This window comes from Sander lucioperca, chromosome 12 (assembly GCF_008315115.2).
Source record: "Sander lucioperca isolate FBNREF2018 chromosome 12, SLUC_FBN_1.2, whole genome shotgun sequence".
In the NCBI taxonomy this organism is placed as follows: domain Eukaryota; kingdom Metazoa; phylum Chordata; class Actinopteri; order Perciformes; family Percidae; genus Sander; species Sander lucioperca.
Window position 1 is genome coordinate 30,430,922 of NC_050184.1, and position 20,421 is coordinate 30,451,342.

The 20,421-nt window shown below is 40.9% G+C and overlaps 1 protein-coding gene and 2 long non-coding RNA genes across 3 annotated transcripts; 1 reads left to right on the top strand and 2 right to left on the bottom strand.

Annotated features, from left to right (window-relative positions):
* Window positions 1–933: 933 nt before the first annotated feature.
* On the bottom strand, window positions 934–1,222 carry LOC118496447. The gene is made up of 2 exons (XR_004899015.1): window positions 1,124–1,222; window positions 934–1,080 (listed from the first exon to the last, which is right to left on the bottom strand). It is a non-coding gene; the product is annotated as an uncharacterized LOC118496447 (long non-coding RNA).
* A 6,616-nt stretch (window positions 1,223–7,838) lies between these two features.
* LOC118496496 lies at window positions 7,839–11,279 on the bottom strand. The gene is made up of 9 exons (XM_036008383.1): window positions 11,236–11,279; window positions 11,073–11,153; window positions 10,783–10,952; window positions 10,414–10,474; window positions 10,257–10,307; window positions 10,117–10,161; window positions 9,739–9,803; window positions 9,485–9,658; window positions 7,839–7,845 (listed from the first exon to the last, which is right to left on the bottom strand). The coding sequence occupies exons 1-9, from the start codon at window positions 11,248–11,250 to the stop codon at window positions 7,839–7,841; spliced, it is 669 nt and encodes a 222-aa protein (XP_035864276.1). The 5' UTR covers window positions 11,251–11,279.
* Window positions 11,280–15,501: 4,222 nt separating this feature from the next.
* LOC118496371 lies at window positions 15,502–15,790 on the top strand. Its single transcript, XR_004898936.1, has 2 exons — window positions 15,502–15,600; window positions 15,644–15,790. It is a non-coding gene; the product is annotated as an uncharacterized LOC118496371 (long non-coding RNA).
* The last annotated feature ends 4,631 nt before the right edge of the window (window positions 15,791–20,421 follow it).

Genomic DNA, 20,421 nt, shown 5'->3' on the forward strand with positions numbered 1-20,421 from the left:
GGAGATTTTAAGGTCACACACGAGAATCCACACAGGAGAAAAACCTTTTAGCTGCTCAGTTTGTAACACATCTTTTACACAGAGAGGAAAATTACGGTCACACATGAGAACTCACACAGAAGAAAAACCTTTCAGCTGCTCAGTCTGTAAGAAATCTTTTTCACGTAGGGAAATTTACGACACATGAGAATCCCACAGAGAAAAACCTTTCAGTGCTCAGTGTGAAACTTTACAGTGGAGCCCTGAAGAAACACATAGAATCCACTGGAGAAAAACCTTTCAGCTGCTCAGTCTGTAAGAAATCTTTTACACTGAGTGGAGCTTTAAAGATACACATGAGAACTCACACAGGAGAAAAACCTTTCAGCTGCTCAGTTTGTAATACATCTTTTACACAGAGAGGAAGTTTACGGTCACACATGGCAGTCCACACAGGAGATAGAAGATTCAGCTGCAGTGTTTGTAACAAAAGATTTTCCTGGCGTTCTGATGTCAAAACACATAAATGTGTTGGTCAGATGGAAACAGAAGCTGATGGAGAGGACTGTGGAGGACCAGAACCAGCCAGGAACTCACATCCACTTTTACAACCAGAGACTGAAGACCAGACTGGAGACTCTTCTGATCCTGAGACTGGTGACATGGAATAATGTTTGTGCATTGTCGAAGCAAATCGTAAAGTATCAAAGCAAAAAAAGTATCAAACAAAAATCTTCATGTATTAACATCTAGATAGAATACATTATATTGTGTAGTAAGAAAAAGTACACTCTTATTTTAAATATTGTATTAGATATTGTTTTGTCTTGTAATGTCTGTCATATAATCAATTATAATCAAGAAATCTAATAAAGTAAAGAAATCTACTGGTTTGATATGACCGGTGTGGTCACCAGGACATGCTGAGTACCCTCCAGATGAAATAAAGTGAAGTCATTTGAAGTAAACCATCTGTTGACTAGCATGTATGTTAGTAGTTATTGTCTGGGTCACAACGACCTAGGTGTACTTAAGAAAAGGAAGATGAGAGGACTGTTAGAAGTAAAAATATCACCAGTTCAGGTCCATCTAAAGATGTAACTAACATGAGGTAACTGTAGGCGTGAATGTGTCCAACTGACACCGCCCAAAACTCTGTATAAGAAGAGAGTCGTATGAAACTTAGATTCAGTTGTCTATTGACTGACTATCACCGGTGGTCAGTTGATGTGTCCGAGGCAGCTCAGTTTGTTTGTTAAAATGTAACAAATAAATCTGCATGTAGTGAATATCAACAGTCTCTGGAGTCTTCATGGTGTCCTCGCATAGAAATAAAATGGATAGAAAGGCCATTGGACTGTTAGCTGTGGTCATTTGATGGGTACACAACAAAATGGTGATTGTTGTTAGTTGTCCAGTGACAATATGAGTCAGTGGGGCCTTTCGATTCATTTTGTCTGACAATTTCTTCTGTGTCAGCAAGTAAAGAACTTTACTTCTAATTGTACATATAGGCCCTAGTAGTTTAAATAACTAGTAAAGAGTGAAACGGCAACAAGAAAACAACCACAACAATTGACAGCTTCTACATTGTACAACTTCACCAATAACCTAGCATTGTGTTTCAGATCCCAACAATTTGTAGTTAGTTGGATCATCATTTTAGTAAAGTAAGTATACTTTAGATGGAAGCAGTCATTGAGCAATTACAGAACTAGAGAATGGAGAATGCTCTTCTCCATAATACCCTGGGGCCTGTTGTCTTCAGTTATGTTCTGAAAAAAAGAATCACACAAACACATAGTATGGATAACAACATGGACAGTCAAACACAAAGTTAACATTTATTTGAAAGAAAGACAGAATTACTAGTCTGTTGATGTTTCTCAGGACATTGTATCTCCTACTGCACTCTACATATGCATGGGCGTCAGTTTGGTTTGAAATGTGCTGGGGACAGAGACGCATTCAGACGTACATTTCCAGAAGTGCTGGGTACAATGACGCATTCATTTTTTTTTTCTCTTTCGCGCAGGTCATGTTTTGAAAGACGCTGTCCTGTAGCTTACTAATGAATAAAAACGTGGTTTAATGTACGTAAACAATGATTACCAAATTTCTCTCTCATATTGCTCCTCATAACCACTGAAAACTGTCAAAAAATCAAACCCAAACTCCAATTATTATGACGTTATCTGACATTAAGCGTTTCTGCTTCACATTTTCAGCAGGGCAGCGGAGCGGCTGTGGGTTGACTCCCCACGGTTCTCATGGGCTTTATAAGTCCTAACGTGAAAAAGCTTAACGTGGTTTAATACACCTAAACAACGATCAATCATCACCACATTTCTGGTTTGATTTTTTGACAGTTTTCAGTGGTTCTGAGGAGCAATATGAGAGAGAAATTTGGTAATCATTGATCATTGTTTAGGTACAAGCTTTTTCCTCGCCATAGGCACCAATGAAGAAGACAACGCTAATGTGAGGTAACTTCTATAATCGTTGGATTTCGGTTTAGTTCTTTTGACAGGCGTAAGTGTTCATTACAAGATATGGCCATGAGAAATGTGGTGATGATTGCTCGTTGTTTAGGTACATTAAACCATGTTAAGCTTTTTCACGTTAAGCAGAATGTCCCGACAGGCAGTGTAGTGAACAGAGAAGCGTGCAGCCAGCGCAGCAGCGGAGCAGCTGTGTCTGCCCTGTGGGGATAGTAGAGATTGTTGTGGATTTTTTGGCATCTGTCGTTCAAGAATTATATGTCTTATGGACTTTTTTTTTTTTAACTAAATTGAGCTCTAGGTTTTCAAAAAAAGTGGTGGGTACAAAATGACTCATGACGAAATCTGGTAGGTACATGTACCCACCGTCCCCACCGAAATCAACGCCTATGTACATATGCCTGTCCTGTGCCTAGGTCACCTAAGCATTGAACTATATTACATTACACATTAATTTATTTGCATAAAAGTCATTGCACAAACTGTTTTTCATTTCAATAGAGACATTTTGCTTGTTTACAAATTACTTACCAAGCAGTATTGCAGTCCAAAGTCCTGCATATGGAATATTATATAATATTAGTATATATTTACTCAGATGAGCAAATAACCCTTTGCAGAGGTAGGGGTTTGGTTTTGTTGTTTTTGATTTCCTAAAGTGCATTGTACAATACTGATTACTAGTGTCTTTGAATGTTTAGTGGTGCAAATTTGGAGATAACACAGACCCAATGTCTAACCTTAATGATACAAAACAATTAGATTGAAATGATTTCTAAGAAGTTATTAATATGACCCTTTATTCTTGAGCATGTCTCAGTCCCTTGAAACAGATCAGAAATTCTAAACCGATACATTCTTGTAGTCACCTTTACTTTACTTCATGGCACTTCTTCTCATATCTCATAATCTGAATCTATGTATAAAAACCAAAAAAAGTACTTACCTTCAAATCTTCAGCATTAATCTGCGACTTCAGGTCTTTTAGGTCCTCCTCCCTCTCTAAAGTGACTGTCACCGTGACCGGGGTGACTGTCACAGTGACCGGGCAGTCCTCAAAACTGCAATATCCCTGACACCAAAATTCTGGGCCTGGTTTTTGGGACCCTGAAACCTTAAGAGTGTGCCCTTTGAAAAAAATTGAGCAATATGGATGGATGCTCCTGATTCCTTTAGAAACAACATTTGTCCATTCAGACCTTTGAATCTTCTTCGTTGCCGTTTTCTTTTGATTTCATCCCACTCCTTTCTCTCAATAAAAAAATAAAAATCTTTTTAAACTTTAAAAATGTTTTGTTGAGATCTGTCAGTCAGATTTATTTATATAACCGAAAACCATAACAGAAGTCTGTGTTAGTCTCTCAGGGGATGTTGAGTTTAACGTGTTTTTATTCAGAGCGAAAAAACTGAAGTCAGACGAACAGACAGCCCCACCACTAGATGGCAGTATAACACAGAACATACACCCATTGTGAGAATTACATTATTACAGCAGGGGACATTTCATATTGAGGTTTAGACTATACAATCAGCATTATTTTTTCATGAGTATACTGAGATAATTCTGCTACTTATGTCTGTGATAACAGGGCGTTTCCTTTTAAACTGAATCCCAACTCATATGTAATATGTCTCATATTTGAGACTTTGAAAGGGTTTTATTTTGAAACTATACATCAGAATGTCTTGATACGTACTGGGTCACACCATGGGGTCGCGTACTATAACCCTGATGTGGAATTATTCTTTGATAACAGGGCGTTTCCTTTTAAATTGAATCCCAAATCATATGTAATGTGTCTCATATTTGAATCTTTGGTGGGCTTTTAATTTGAAACTATACACCAGAATGACTTGAAACTTCCTGGGTGGCAATATGAGGCGGTGTACGTCTACTATTACCCTGAAGTGAAATTAGTGTGTGGAAACAGGGCCTTGTTAGACATTCCAATAAAAAACTATTGGCTTAAGCATACATTTGTCAATTATTTGAGCTTTTATTTTGAAAGTAAATATCACAAAGTCCGTACATTTCCTTTGACGGTATTTGCTTTCGCTATGTACCCAACGAATGCTTTTATTTTGAAACCAGTTCTGAGACGCCATTACCGTAAAGCTACTATAATCACGTACTGCAAAAAACTGGGTCGGCTGGCATGACGGTCGTTCACGATGTGTCGGCTGGCTTGACCGTAGTCCTGAACATGGCTGCTATCAGAGTCCCAGTCTGCTGCTTGTCTTCTGGGGACATCGTTGCTCCTCTGCTCCTGGTTCTGGTTGTCCTCCTCCATTCCTCTCTGGTCCTGAAGTCCAGCACATCTCCACTGCATGGATGTATTAAGAGAACTGGATCCAGTGTTCGGCGGGAAGCCCCGTACATTCCAATGAGAGTGCTCAAAAGCATAAAGCAAACATGGAGCTCGGCTCTTCCGCATTGTTGGCCCATGACGTCACGATGGACGTGCACTAGCAACAATTTGTTTGTGTTGTCGTAGTAACCGGAAGCAACATGCGCGTTCATGACCTTCTCTCTCGTGTCTCTTACATCAACGGTAAACGTAGCGAACTCATGAACTTGCCGTTTCATTGTCTAAAATATTCACTAACGTTAAACATTGTGTTTTCTTTGTTCCTGGTCGTTTACATGCTTAGCTAAATAAACGATGAATGTATTTAGACAACCAAGGAGATGTAATTATTATGTCGTGCTACTAGCTAGCTAGCTAGTAGGTTAGCCTGCAGTTTGGTGAACAGAGCTTCTCTTAATACATCCATGGCTTTATCTCTCATCCATGCTACAGGCTTTACAGCACACAGCCCTCGGATGTATCGTAAGATAAGTGTTAAACCCTAAACCCACATCGGCTCTTAGAGACATATAAGATATTACGTTAACATTAGCTACCTAACTAGCTCCATTATTTAGCTTGACCTGCATTCTGCTTTTTTAGCTTTTGCAATAAACCACTAAACCAGGCATGCCACAGTCCATTATCTGCTAGATGACTTCTCCCTCTCAGACAGCGATGTCAATTTCACACTGAAATAAAGTGCTAATGCATTAAAATCTCAGTATTTGTTTAAAAATAATATCATCTGGCAAAAACCAACTCCTCATTAACAACAAAAAAAACAATATCATTAAAACACCAATGCTGTTTAAAAGCAGCGATGTCTCCAATGTGTTTCTAAAAGCTGAACTCTAACCAGAGACTGGCCCTGATGTTACAGAGCAGACTGCCCTGGCCTCCTGGCCAGATTAATATGTATTAAATTGGGTCATTTATGTAGTAGAAATGTGAACATTTTGGTGTCTTCTAGACCGAGAAAAGCCAGAAAATGTATTTTTGGCTCATGTGGATGAAAGACAACTCCCAGAATGCACTTGCTTCGCTTCCCTACGAGGCCACTCCCAAGCCACGCCTACCGGTTACAGAGTGGCAGTCAAGTCATTGAAGTCAACTCAAGTGTGTTTTATTGTCATTTCAACCATATACATAAAAAGTTTCACCGACACTTAAAAGCAGGATAGATGGGACAGGTGGCCAGCTAGCGTTAGCTTTCCACCTAGCTCCTGCCCTCATTCCGCGTTTCCAGCACACCGCTTTCGATGTCCCCTTCCCCGGCTAGCGGCATCGAGCGAGACCGCAGACTGAGGTGCTGGTCTGCGTAGCAGGCCAAGCTCGCGTAGTGTGTCGAGGCTTCCGTCTGTAATAAAGTTTCCTGCATATTCTCTGATCTGTACCAATGTATCCCGGTGGTACACGTGCGGTAGTTTGAATGCACAATGCAAGGATGCTGCTGAAAAGAGAGAGCCTGTTAGCTTAGCTTCAAGATGGCTGACACTTGACTTGCATCGGGTAGTGACAGTCCCACCCCCTATGGGCGGGTTGAAGACATGTGGAACTAGCTGGCTGTAGTCCATAGCCTCTTGGTAGGGGGACATGAGGGGGGGAAGCACGGTCAGTCGAAAATACTACCGGGTTTCTACTGATACAAAGCTTAATGCTAATCGGTGAAGTATCCCTTTAACGTCACCAACTCACCACATCGTTCACAGAAAACGAGCCGAATGAAGCCGTTACTCGTGGCGATAGCAGCGTGCTTTGTGTGGATGAAGCATGAAGTTAATTTGACTCATTTAGACTCAGCTCCACGACTCGCCAGAAGTCAGCTTATGCTGAAGTTTAAACGTTACCATCGCAATGGTACACATAAAAATGGCTGCCACTCTAACCATTATGCTACGTTGATCTGAATGGAAATGGCCTTTCTATCCATTTTATTTCTATGGTTCAGAGAGCTCCAACCTGGCTGAGATTCTCTGGCTGCTCCTGGTCCACACTGGAGCTCCACTCCTGCTGCTTTCTGATGTCACTAACACAGGAAGTAGACGCTTCCTCTCCTGTGTGTTGTTTCATGTGATATTTTAAATGGCTACTCAGTCTAAAAGACTTCTTACAGACTGAGCAGCTGAAAGCTTTCTCTCCTGTATGAGTTCTCATGTGTTTCTTTAAACTTCCACTCTGTGTCAAAGACTTCTTACAGACTGAGCAGCTGAAAGCTTTCTCTCCTGTGTGAGTTATCATGTGTCTCTTCAGATTTGAGCTGTGGTTAAATCTTTTCCCACACTCGGAGCAAATAAATGGTTCCTCTCCTGTGTGTTGTTTCATGTGATATTTTAAATGGATACTCTGTGTAAAAGATTTCTTACAGACTGAGCAGCTGAAAGGTTTTTCTCCTGTGTGAGTTCTCAAGTGTCTCTTCAGATTTGAGTTGTGGTTAAATCTTCTCCCACACTCAGAGCAGCTGAAAGGTTTTTCTCCTGTATGAGTTATCATGTGCGTCTGCAGATGGTGCTTGCGGCCAAATCTTTTCCCACACTCAGAGCAGCTGAATGTTTTCTTACATGTTGAATCATGTTTCAGAGAGTTTAAAGCTGACTGAGGTTCTCTGGTCTCCTTCCAATCAGCACTGTCATCAGTCTCAGGATCAGAAGAGTCTCCAGTCTGGTCTTCAGTCTCTGGTTGTAAAAGTGGATGTGAGTTCCTGGCTGGTTCTGGTCCTCCACAGTCCTCTCCATCAGCTTCTGTTTCCATGTGTTGAGTTTGTCTCTGATGAAGCTGTGAGGACTGAGCTTCCTCTTCATCATCTTCACTCTTCACAGGGACAGGAGTGAATGGGAACTTGGTGATATCAGCCTCCTCCAGCCCTTGAAGCTGCTCTCCCTCCTGACTGCTCCACAGTTCCTCCTGTTCCTCTTTAATGTGTGGGGGGGGCTCTGGCTCCTCCTGGTCCACACTGGAGCTACACTCCTGCTGCTCAGGAGGAACCTCTTCTTTAACCACCAACAGCTGCTCAACATCTGCAGGAAACAGAATGAAACAGACACATTACTGACCACCACTCAAACTAAACTCAAACTAATAATAATGAGAGGTAGTTTCTATCGTCATAGATATGAAAACTTACAAATTTAGTCTAACAAACTGATACAAAGTAGCATAGCATAGCTTGTTAAGGTCAGCTTGCTAAAACCAGCTACAAAATGGAACCATTTAGGGCTGTCCCCAACGATTATTTTTGTCATTAATTACGGTTAATTTGCCTATTATTCTAAAGATTTTTTTAAACTGAACTTTGGAGAATCTGTATTTTTACTTAAGTACTTGACATAAAACTTAAAATGGCTATGACATGGATTTATTTCATCACTGGAGTAATATGCAGTTAAGATAATCACTGGCAAATGCATTTTTTGCATCAGTGTGAGGCAAAGAAAATAATTGAAACGCAGGGCTCCAGCCTCCGTAAAAGGCCTGAAGTTTATACTAGTGTGTTGGTGTGTGCGTCGATCTCTTCAAGAGAATAGCAGGGCTGGCATGTGTGTGGGGAGTGTGTGTAGAGCAAGTTAGAGAGTGACGGTGATTATCATCAGAGTGAGTAGTGACTCTAAAGTCATAGTGAGAGAAACAAAATGTCTCCCCTGTTCTTTCTGCCCACGGTGGGAAATCTGGAGCAGGAAAAGTTACCCCTCTCCCTGATTTCATGTTTCATGTTTATGGAGAAGAAGAGTTGGGGGAAATGCAACGCTACCAAGCCACGGCTGAGCGACGTGCGTGCACCTCTCAAAAAATGCAACTGGACGTCGTGGCGACGCACCTCGCTCGGCGGTGGCTAACTTTTCCTGCGACAGATTTCCCGTCGTGGTCAGAAAGCACAGGAGAGACACTTTGTTTCTCCCTCTAGAGTCGCTACTCGCTCCGAAGGTAAACTACTTCTTTTACAATTCTGGTTAGATGCTAAACAAACTCTGTTGTCAGTACAATATGTGCAATCATTAGGTTGAATCTAATTTAATATACTTATGTTCATGCTTAATCAGGCGGCCACCTAAGTAACACGCGCCTGCCACAGTCTTTCCCACACATAGACTAATGTGTGGCGGTGCGCCGCACTATCAACACCGGCCGCCGCACATTGCGTTTAGTTATTAAAAATAAAAAAAAATGTTAAATTGGTAGAGCGACAGATACTTTATTGATCCCCAAGGGGAAATTCAAGGTCCCAGTAGCTTACAGACATCACACACAACATACACATACATCATAAACAGGATGATAAAATAACAAATCCACATGAATAATATGGACAATAAAAGAAAAGTTACTAAATTAAAAAAAAATCGATATGAATGTACTAAGGGATGTGTGAGCATGAGACGCTTGCAGTGACAGGGCAATTATATTGTGCATAAGGTGCTCTATGAGAGTGTGTGTCAGGGTGGTAGTGCAAATAAGTCCAATAGTGCGAGGATAAAGGGAGGGGTTGTGCATATGGGCTAATATATCCAGTAAACAGTGTAAACGGTGTAAGCAGTAAACATTACCTCCAATATGAAGAACCTGTCATCCTTTTCAAATGGAACCTTTTGAGGGAAAATTATTTTTTCCATATATTTTTTTTTTTTCTCCATATTATAGATATGTATAAAACAACCTTACGTTTTTTTTAATGACTCAATCAAAACAGGAGAAGGCCACTGGGTGTCCTCTGCCATCATCATGCTCACCTCATGTTCCCTCTTTCTGACCTTTGGGACCCTGGATATCGGCTGCAGTGAACCTTGGAGCAATGCTCTGGCCTCATTGGTCCAGTATGCAAACCTCTGTCCATGGCTTTTGAGTAAGATATTAGTAAAATAATAAAAAATGTAGAAGCAATGTATTTTAGGAAGTAACATTTAGAGTTGTCTTACCCGTCAATCTGGAACCGTTCCATTAGACTAATGCACCACCATTTTCGGATGCGTGCCATGTCCCTCTAAAAGAAATTATAGAATATTTAAGTTGAGGAGTAATGTTAATTTTCAGTTACAAATCACTACATCATTTGTCTGCAAAACATTAGCATGTCAATTACAGCAGAGTACAAAACAAAGTTATAAAGCCAAGTTAAATAGTCCCACAAACAATACTTTGATGTGCGGTTAATACTGTAGTGCAAAGTACTTTCTAGATCATGCTTACTTAGACTTATGGAAATTGTAAACAATTTACCAAAGTCAATGTCATGGTTAGGGTGGATTTAAGTTCCTCTTTTATACTTGCTCCTATGTGAGAAGAACAATACTGACCTCAATGAACCAAAATGGAGCCTCTGTGCTCAGGCTGAGTGCATACTGTAAAGTGTAAAAGGCAAAGATCTGTGAGGTTATGGCATTTTCAGATCATAAAAAAACAACAACCTTTAAACAGATACTAAAAAGCAATTTACCATCAACATTAAGATGCCACAATAATTTACAGTGGTTTGTTGAGGGAAACCCTGCAAGAATTGGGCAAAGTGTTAAATAGGCAATATAAAAGTTTTTGGGTCAAATCGGAAATATAGACATGTGCATCCAAGTACATAAGTTGTTGGAGAGATGTACCTCAATGTCTTTGCCAAACTTAGTTGTCCACTGGCCCAGAGCAATGTGATGAGCTAAGTCACTGTCAAAATCATTCAGAAATACAAATTACACACATACTTGTAATAGTATCAGAAAAGAGAAGAGAATTCATATTACTCGATTCCCTTATATTCAAAATACCATTGTATGCTATTGATAGAGAAGAGTTACAATACACAAAACAAACTAACTTATATAGCCATTGAACGAGGCTAAACTTTAAAACAGCCTTTGAACGAGGCTTTACTTTCATGCTTATGGAATCCAAATACAAATCATAGTACCCTGTTGCAGACCTGTTGGTTGTGAATTTTGTTATTTGCCAAATCTGGACAATGAGCTGTGTACCTGCATTTCTGGAGTACTATGAATTCTGTAGGATTCCCATACTGAACAAGCCACAGAACAGGGCTGATTGTTGTCATGTTACCAAACCTAAAGATGTTATGACTGTCGCCAAAGCCATCTGGTTTGAGCGAGTCCAGCAAAAATAGCTCTCTCTTTGCTGGCTGCAGGACCTGTGAACCATTTTTAAAAGAACTACATTTACATACATCCTAAAACAAGAGATAAATGTACAGAATAAACTTCAGTTCAATTTTTATTTAGACTGTTGATAGGGTTTGAACTTGACTCACACAAAGCAAATAGTGATCTGCTTTTCCTGGCTGTGGACTCCAGGCAGGGATGATTATTGAGTCTTTTGACATGAGGTCAACCTGGCATTTAAAACAAGTCATTTTGCAGTATTGTATGTCAATGTCAAGCAACACAAAAAGTCACAGGAAAAAAAGAACTTACAGGAAAAACAGCCATTGGGTTCTCCTCTTCAACTTCCACGTTGGAACAACATACATGTCCACGATGTGGACATCTTTTCCCTATATTGATAAATAATTACATATTCACAATGTCACAGGAACATTTATTAAAATTTAAATGATTTTGAATAAATGAGAAACCTGTAGGGGGGGCTCTATAGAGAAACCTGTAGGGGGGGGCTCTATAGAGAAACCTGTAGGGGGGGCTCTATAGAGAAACCTGTAGGGGGGGCTCTATAGAGAAACCTGTAGGGGGGCTCTATAGAGAAACCTGTAGGGGGGGGCTCTATAGAGAAACCTGTAGGGGGGCTCTATAGAGAAACCTGTAGGGGGGGGCTCTATAGAGAAACCTGTAGGGGGGCTCTATAGAGAAACCTGTAGGGGGGCTCTATAGAGAAACCTGTAGGGGGGGCTCTATAGAGAAACCTGTAGGGGGGCTCTATAGAGAAACCTGTAGGGGGGGCTCTATAGAGAAACCTGTAGGGGGGGCTCTATAGAGAAACCTGTAGGGGAGCTCTATAGAGAAACCTGTAGGGGGGGCTCTATAGAGAAACCTGTAGGGGGGGCTCTATAGAGAAACCTGTAGGGGGGGCTCTATAGAGAAACCTGTAGGGGGGGCTCTATAGAGAAACCTGTAGGGGGGCTCTATAGAGAAACCTGTAGGGGGGGCTCTATAGAGAAACCTGTAGGGGAGCTCTATAGAGAAACCTGTAGGGGGGGCTCTATAGAGAAACCTGTAGGGGAGCTCTATAGAGAAACCTGTAGGGGGAGCTCTATAGAGAAACCTGTAGGGGAGCTCTATAGAGAAACCTGTAGGGGGGCTCTATAGAGAAACCTGTAGGGGGAGCTCTATAGAGAAACCTGTAGGGGGGGCTCTATAGAGAAACCTGTAGGGGGAGCTCTATAGAGAAACCTGTAGGGGGGGCTCTATAGAGAAACCTGTAGGGGGAGCTCTATAGAGAAACCTGTAGGGGAGCTCTATAGAGAAACCTGTAGGGGGAGCTCTATAGAGAAACCTGTAGGGGGAGCTCTATAGAGAAACCTGTAGGGGGGCTCTATAGAGAAACCTGTAGGGGAGCTCTATAGAGAAACCTGTAGGGGGAGCTCTATAGAGAAACCTGTAGGGGAGCTCTATAGAGAAACCTGTAGGGGAGCTCTATAGAGAAACCTGTAGGGGGAGCTCTATAGAGAAACCTGTAGGGGGAGCTCTATAGAGAAACCTGTAGGGGGGCTCTATAGAGAAACCTGTAGGGGAGCTCTATAGAGAAACCTGTAGGGGGGCTCTATAGAGAAACCTGTAGGGGGAGCTCTATAGAGAAACCTGTAGGGGGGCTCTATAGAGAAACCTGTAGGGGAGCTCTATAGAGAAACCTGTAGGGGGGGCTCTATAGAGAAACCTGTAGGGGGGGCTCTATAGAGAAACCTGTAGGGGAGCTCTATATGATTATTTGAACCCGGCCTGTTGGCTGGTTTTTGAAATATGTTTGGTGGGCTAATAATCAGAGTTCTATGGTGCTGTTGTATCGGCAACTTTAAATCAATCTCTCTCGTTCGCTCGCTTAGTAAACCGCGGCAGAGGTGGGTGGGCATCTGTGTGAGTGTGTGTAACGTTAGTCTATTTGTGTCAAGGGAAACTCAAAATTTCAGAGCGCCCTCACTGAAACGTCCAGCAACCCCAAAGCACCAGCAAAAGAACATCTCTGGTGCCGCCACTGTTTAAAACTACTTAAAGTATAAAAGTAAAAGTAATGTATGAGGGAAAAAATGCCAACAAGGACAAAAGCTTAGCCCCCACAGAGGCCTATAGTGCACTACCCTACCTCCACAAAAAAGGAAGCACCTTGTTCAGTTGTATTTGTCTGTTCTGTATGTTCAAAAATATAAAACAATAAAAAGTTGATCTTAAAAAAAGGAGCACAAGGCGACATTAAAGAATGGCTTGTGTATTGCTAAGGCCACAGGGTCAAAATGAAATGATTTATTAAAAATGTAATAACAATAACTTATTTCAGGCTGAGTCTGTGTTTTTCAGACAACGCCAGCTACAGTCTTGTGTTACAATCCTCTACAGTGAAATACAGACACTTTTACACCGTTTAGGGACCGTTCGCTATTTATGGAATGGACCACCAGAGGAAAATAGGTTGGTCATGTCTTTTTATTCTTTGTTGAGGGGAGGGTCACCCAACATTTTTTAGTCTGGGGGAGGGGGATCACCCAACAAAAAAGTTGGGTGATTCATGAAAAGAGCAAAATGTCAAAGTGGCTTGTTTGGTGCATATTTATCCATGTAGCTCTCAGTCTCGGCCCCCTAGCAGATGGTCTAACCCCATACGTTGAGTTTGCTGGGGGGGGCAGGAGGAGCACTGCCCCCCTGGTGGCTCAAACAGGTAATTGCATTGTTTAAAAAATGAGTGGAATAATTACGTCTGGCATGACCAGATATTTTATAAATATTTTAAATAACACAAAACAACTAAATGGTGATAGGTAATACATCTGATTTCATATACTGCTTTAGTAAAAAAAATATTACCTGGCTGACGATGGGAGCAGCAGGACGCAAAAAACTAAAGTTACTGTTGCACTAGTCTGGACATCTTGCCGTGCCAACCTTACCATACATACCATGTATATAAATGTGATGTCAGCTTACTAACTGATTGCGGGTTTTGTGTAGATTTGGACTTTTATACGTTTATTCCACTTTGTTTAAACGGTGAAGTGGAGAGGCCTCGTTCACCTGTTTGGAGCTGGCTGGTGAATGTGACGCTCGTATCGGCCTTGCTGGATACACCGTGACCCTTTTTGTGGATCTCCTGATTGCTGTCAATTACTTTTTTTTGTGTCATTGGATTACTGCAAAATATGGATCTTTTTTCTCAACGTGTCTTAACGTTTTATGGTGAGTTTGGAGAGGCATCTCAACAGACTGGAGGTCCAACACTGATTGTTCACCGTTACAGTTTAGTTGAATTTAAGTGTCGGGGCATTCAGCCACCGTCAGTCTAATGTGTTCCAAGACAGCCGTGCTGCGATTGGATTTCATAAGGGCAAATTGTTAAATTGTTACAATGTAATTTAAAATCTGCTTTAAAAATAAACCTATATGTTTTGGACTATAATGTTCAGCTTCGGCAGCTTTACCTATGTGCTAAATATACAACTGAGGAAGCCTAGTGACAAGTCCATAGCAACCAGTGTTGGATTTGTTATTTCCCAGTGTGCTTTGCTGAATGGTCTCAATGTTTTGTTTTATTTCATGTGAATACTAGTTTACTAGAGGAGGAACTTAGTATTTGAAGTAATGCAGGAAGTGTGCATTTAGTTTCCATGCTTATTGTGTTTCCACAACAATGTCAGTGAGTAAATCTACTGAAATGGCCCCCACACCATAACAGAGGAGTGGGATGTGTAAGATGAGAATGCAGAGGTTAACTCATGAATGTCATGGCTGTAAAATAATCTAATGGCATTTGTACATCTTTGCTAAGTGCAAACTAGCACATAAGGGGAGGGTCATGCCTCTTTTTCAAATCATTTTGAGGGTCATAGAAAAATTATTACTGGTGAGGGGGGGGTCAAGTCTTTTTAGCCTAAAGGTCCCAGAACTCCTCCGGTGGCCCCTTAAATAAACAACTAACAGTCCCTAAGTAAAGCTGTGTAAGTTAGCATTTAACGTTAGCTGGCTGCTATCTTTAATGATCACCAGCCAAGCCAGGTAACGTTAGCCTACTGTACGTTACTGTACATATTGTGTAACCTGCAGGACCCGAACAGAGCTACGATGCTGACCCAGGTAGGTCAGTATATGGTCTATTATGGAAAATGATGATCCAGCTAACTACAAATTGTTGGGATCTGATACACAATGCTAGGTTATTGGTTAAGTTGTACAATGTAGAAGCTGTCAATTGTTGTGGTTGTTTTCTTGTTGCCGTTTCACTCTTTACTAGTTATTTAAACTACTAGGGCCTATATGTACAATTAGAAGTAAAGTTCTTTACTTGCTGACACAGAAGAAATTGTCAGACAAAATGAATCGAAAGGCCCCACTGACTCATATTGTCACTGGACAACTAACAACAATCACCATTTTGTTGTGTACCCATCAAATGACCACAGCTAACAGTCCAATGGCCTTTCTATCCATTTTATTTCTATGCGAGGACACCATGAAGACTCCAGAGACTGTTGATATTCACTACATGCAGATTTATTTGTTACATTTTAACAAACAAACTGAGCTGCCTCGGACACATCAACTGACCACCGGTGATAGTCAGTCAATAGACAACTGAATCTAAGTTTCATACGACTCTCTTCTTATACAGAGTTTTGGGCGGTGTCAGTTGGACACATTCACGCCTACAGTTACCTCATGTTAGTTACATCTTTAGATGGACCTGAACTGGTGATATTTTTACTTCTAACAGTCCTCTCATCTTCCTTTTCTTAAGTACACCTAGGTCGTTGTGACCCAGACAATAACTACTAACATACATGCTAGTCAACAGATGGTTTACTTCAAATGACTTCACTTTATTTCATCTGGAGGGTACTCAGCATGTCCTGGTGACCACACCGGTCATATCAAACCAGTATATTTCTTTACTTTATTAGATTACAAGACAAAACAATCTATAATGAAATATTTAAAATAAGAGTGTACTTTTTCTTACCACACAATATAATGTATTCTATCTAGATGTTAATACATGAAGATTTTTGTTTGATACTTGAGAGGTTTTGCTTCGACAATGCACAAACATTATTCCATGTCACCAGTCTCAGGATCAGAAGAGTCTCCAGTCTGGTCTTCAGTCTCTGGTTGTAAAAGTGGATGTGAGTTCCTGGCTGGTTCTGGTCCTCCACAGTCCTCTCCATCAGCTTCTGTTTCCATCTGACCAACACATTTATGTGTTTTGACATCAGAACGCCGGGAAAATCTTTTGTTACAAACACTGCAGCTGAATCTTTTCTCTCCTGTGTGGACTGCCATGTGTGACCGTAAACTTCCTCTCTGTGTAAAAGATGTATTACAAACTGAGCAGCTGAAAGGTTTTTCTCCTGTGTGAGTTCTCATGTGTGTCTTCAGGTTTCCACTAACAGTGAAAGCTCTACCACACTCAGAGCAGCTGAAAGGTTTTTCTCCTGTGTGGATTCTCATGTGTTTCTGTAAACTTCCATTCAGTGTAAAAGATTTATTACAAACTAAACAGCTGAAAGGTGTTTTTCCTGTGTGGATTCTCATGTGTGACCGTAAATGTCCTCTCTGTGTAAAATATTTCTTACAAACTGAGCAGCTAAAAGGTTTCTCTCCTGTGTGAGTTCTCATGTGTTTCTTCAGGTGTGTCTTGAAGCCAAATCTTTTCCCACACTCAGAGCAGCTGAATGTTTTCTTACATGTTGAATCATGTTTCAGAGAGTTTAAAGCTGACTGAGGTTCTCTGGTCTCCTTCCAATCAGCACTGTCATCAGTCTCAGGATCAGAAGAGTCTCCAGTCTGGTCTTCAGTCTCTGGTTGTAAAAGTGGATGTGAGTTCCTGTCTGGTTCTGGTCCTCCACAGTCCTCTCCATCAGCTTCTGTTTCCATGTGTTGAGTTTGTCTCTGATGAAGCTGTGAGGACTGAGCTTCCTCTTCATCATCTTCACTCTTCACAGTGACAGGAGTGAATGGGAACTTGGTGATATCAGCCTCCTCCAGCCCTTGAAGCTGCTCTCCCTCCTGACTGCTCCACAGTTCCTCCTGTTCCTCTTTAATGTGTGGGGGGGGCTCTGGTTCCTCCTGGTCCACACTGGAGCTACACTCCTGCTGCTCAGGAGGAACCTCTTCTTTAACCACCAACAGCTGCTGAACATCTGCAGGAAACACAAATTGATGAAAACTGGGACGTCAGACAAAACCAAGACAACTGCACCATTCAACAACTTGCCTCTGTTTAGGAACAATCACAACCCCTGACATTTTCATAACTCACAGTGTAACTGACACAGACCGTGAGCAGATCTGAAGGCAGTCAGAGGCTCTCAGCTCGAGGTGTACGGCGGAGAAGATATACATTTATTCAAACCTCTGTTGTTTTTTTAGAAGGAATATTCAAACGCCATTTTTGGCCAATTTTGACAGCCCTAATATAAACCAATGTAACCATATCATGCTATTACCGACAGGGCTACTAGTATCTATCACCCCCCGTCACTTTTAATAACTCCACTCATGTCTTATTGTTGTATGCTGATTAGGGCTGTCCCTAACTATTATTTTTGTCATCAATAACCCTAACCCATTTTCATATTATTCTAAAAGCATTTTTATTATTACTTGATAAGTATAACAATTAACCCAAAATGAATATAAAGATTGTCATTAATATTTCAATATTTTATTATTAATGTTCAAATGACTGTGACCGGCACACACAAGGCCCCCTTCATTTTTCATCTCATCTGATCAATCACATAGAGCTGTCAAAACTAGTCAAAAAATGACATTTACATGTTCCTTCTAAAAAACAGGTTCAAACTATTGGAATAACTATTTTTGCACATTATGTCCTGTAATAGAAAATCACTTATTTATCTTGTGCTACACTTATTAGAGGAGAATACAGCCGATAGGGTTGTTCAATTAATAACTGCCACTGAAAGGAGGAGTTAATATGCTTACTATATAGGTACCTGTCTAATGTATATGAGAACATGTTTTGGGTTGCATGAGAGTATGTGTTGAGTAGGGGTGGAACGGTACATGTATTCGTACTGAACCGAAACGGTACGGGCGTCTCGGTTTGGTACATGAATTTACACGGAGAATACACGGTATAAAAATAAATAAAACTTGTGTGCAAATTAATTAATGTAATGCGGAAATAATGTAACGCGGAACTACTGTTAGATACGCAGGTTCTAGGGACACCTAATCTGTAGCTCTGAAGCTAGCCGATGGATAAGTCTGGATAAGACGAGGACTGTGTGTCGGCGTTGTTCAGCAGTTGTTGGGTATTTAAGTGGAAATACATCTAACATGCTAACGCATATCAGACGCCATCACCCAGCTGTACCAATCACTGGAACTAGACAATAAAAAAACTGTCCAACTTCTCCTCCGTACAGTGCTTAACCAGCCTTTAAATACAAATACAAATAGGGCTTCAAGTATTTGCTGCATGTACTCAAACCTCGTTACAACATGACATCCCGTCCACATATTTGTTGTTGTTATTATTGTTTATATATGTAATTTGCACTTTCATAAATAAGAGATGCTGTATTTCCAGTTGCATAGCTGATTGTCTTATTTTGTTTACAAGTTCCAGATGGAGTCTGGAGATGATGTGGGGTACTTACTGTTTACTGTTTACATCTTACTTTACACACTAAAGGCTATTCAGGGGACAGACTGGATGACACTAGGTGGTACAGCCTGAGACATGCACAATAAAAAAAATTTGCCTTCTGCATTTTTGTTATGCTTTTCCCTCCATTTAATCGAACCGAACCGTGATGTCTGAACCGAGGTATGAACCGAACCGTGACTTCTGTGTACCGTTCCACCCCTAGTGTTGACAGATGCTTATTTTCTGTATTTTGTGTTGTCTTTGTAAAGCTGTTTCTGTACTGTGTGTGCAGAACGTACGTCGTACTTGGCCGTCGGCTGTAGTCTCTGCGGTATGTTAGAAGTGCCGACGTGAGGCGACACCACAGTCGGCCACTAGTACCCGGCCGTCGTTGGTGTGTCAGGGCCTTTATGGGGGCTGCCATCTTCCTCTATTCCTACGCAGCGACGCAAGTTATGCAAATCAAAGTACTTCTGTAATCAACGCTGATGAATCGTCCCAGCCCTACACTTTTTTTTTTTCTTTTTACTTTATTGACAAATTGTCAAGTTTCCAATTGACAGAAGATATGTTATTGCCACATTATGTTGTTAATAAATGTTTTGTACATTGCGAACAAAGGTCAGATATTATATTACATACAAGTCTAAAAATGTCATGGCAACCTGTGCTTAAAAAAAAGGTAAAAATCGAGAATCGAACCGTGACCTTAGAATCGAAAATGTAATGGAGGACTTAAGAGAATGGTGACACCCCTACTCAGTTCATCAAGTGTCCCAGTGAGCTATTTCAGTGAGTCAGCATCCACAACACCAGGACCTCTCCTAAGGGGAATGCAGCCATCATTAATGGTTTGACCACACCTGTGCTTTTACTACTATGACACATGTCAACATGTCTGCTGTGGAAAAAGGTATATATCCCTCCCCCCCCACACACACACACACTCCATCCTAAACTCCTGGACTCACACCACATCCAGAGCTGTCTAGACACAGTTCACTTTATCCATACTCTTATCTCCATTTTGTATCTCTTTTTCAAACTATTTATTACTTTTTTATTGTTTGTTTTTAACTTAAATTGATTCGTTGTGTAAGGAAGACTAGCATGTCTATTTTTATGGCAACTTAATGGAGAAAGCAGTGTCATTTCTTTCCAGATAATGATACATTGACTATTGCTAGAAATTAGCCATTTAAGCTAAGTATATGGTTACTTGAATTCTCATTATGTTTTTGTATCTTCTATTTGTTCTTGTTATGTGCACACACACACAGAGAGACACACACACATTCACACAGAGACGCACACATTCTCTCACACACACACACACACACACACACACACACACACACACACACACACACACACACACACACACACACACAATCAGATAAAACTTTTTCAGTTACATAACTAACCCTAACCCTTACATTCATTTTGTGGAGACCTAATATAACCTAACCCATCAAGCCACTTTACTAATGGTTCTGCTATAATCATATGACTTAAAGTCTCTAAACATCTGATTAATATAGCATGTATAACTGATATATATAAAGATATAAAGTGTGAGTATTTATAAGGAAACATACGTACATGGTAAAATTCGGAAGAAAAAAAACTGTTGATACCACAGATTCACATTTGAGACAAAACTGTTGCAGGGAAAAGTTTCAGCAGTCTGAACTGGCCCGTCTCAGCTCCACTCAAACAGCTGGTGGTGTCGCTGGGACTCAGTTTGTAATGTTGCCAGAGGCTGGTTTTAGAACGTCAGGGACATCATCTGTTTCAACAGCCAATCAGCTCATAGCAACTCAGAT

What these genes read in the sequence shown, in the direction of transcription:
- LOC118496496 (XM_036008383.1), bottom strand. An exon ending in CAGATCACTATTTGCTTTGT is followed by an intron (nt 10,953 to 11,072) that starts GTGAGTCAAGTT and finishes AATGGTTCACAG; the next exon opens with GTCCTGCAGCCAGCAAAGAG. An exon ending in ATAGTACTCCAGAAATGCAG is followed by an intron (nt 10,475 to 10,782) that starts GTACACAGCTCA and finishes TGATTTTGACAG; the next exon opens with TGACTTAGCTCATCACATTG.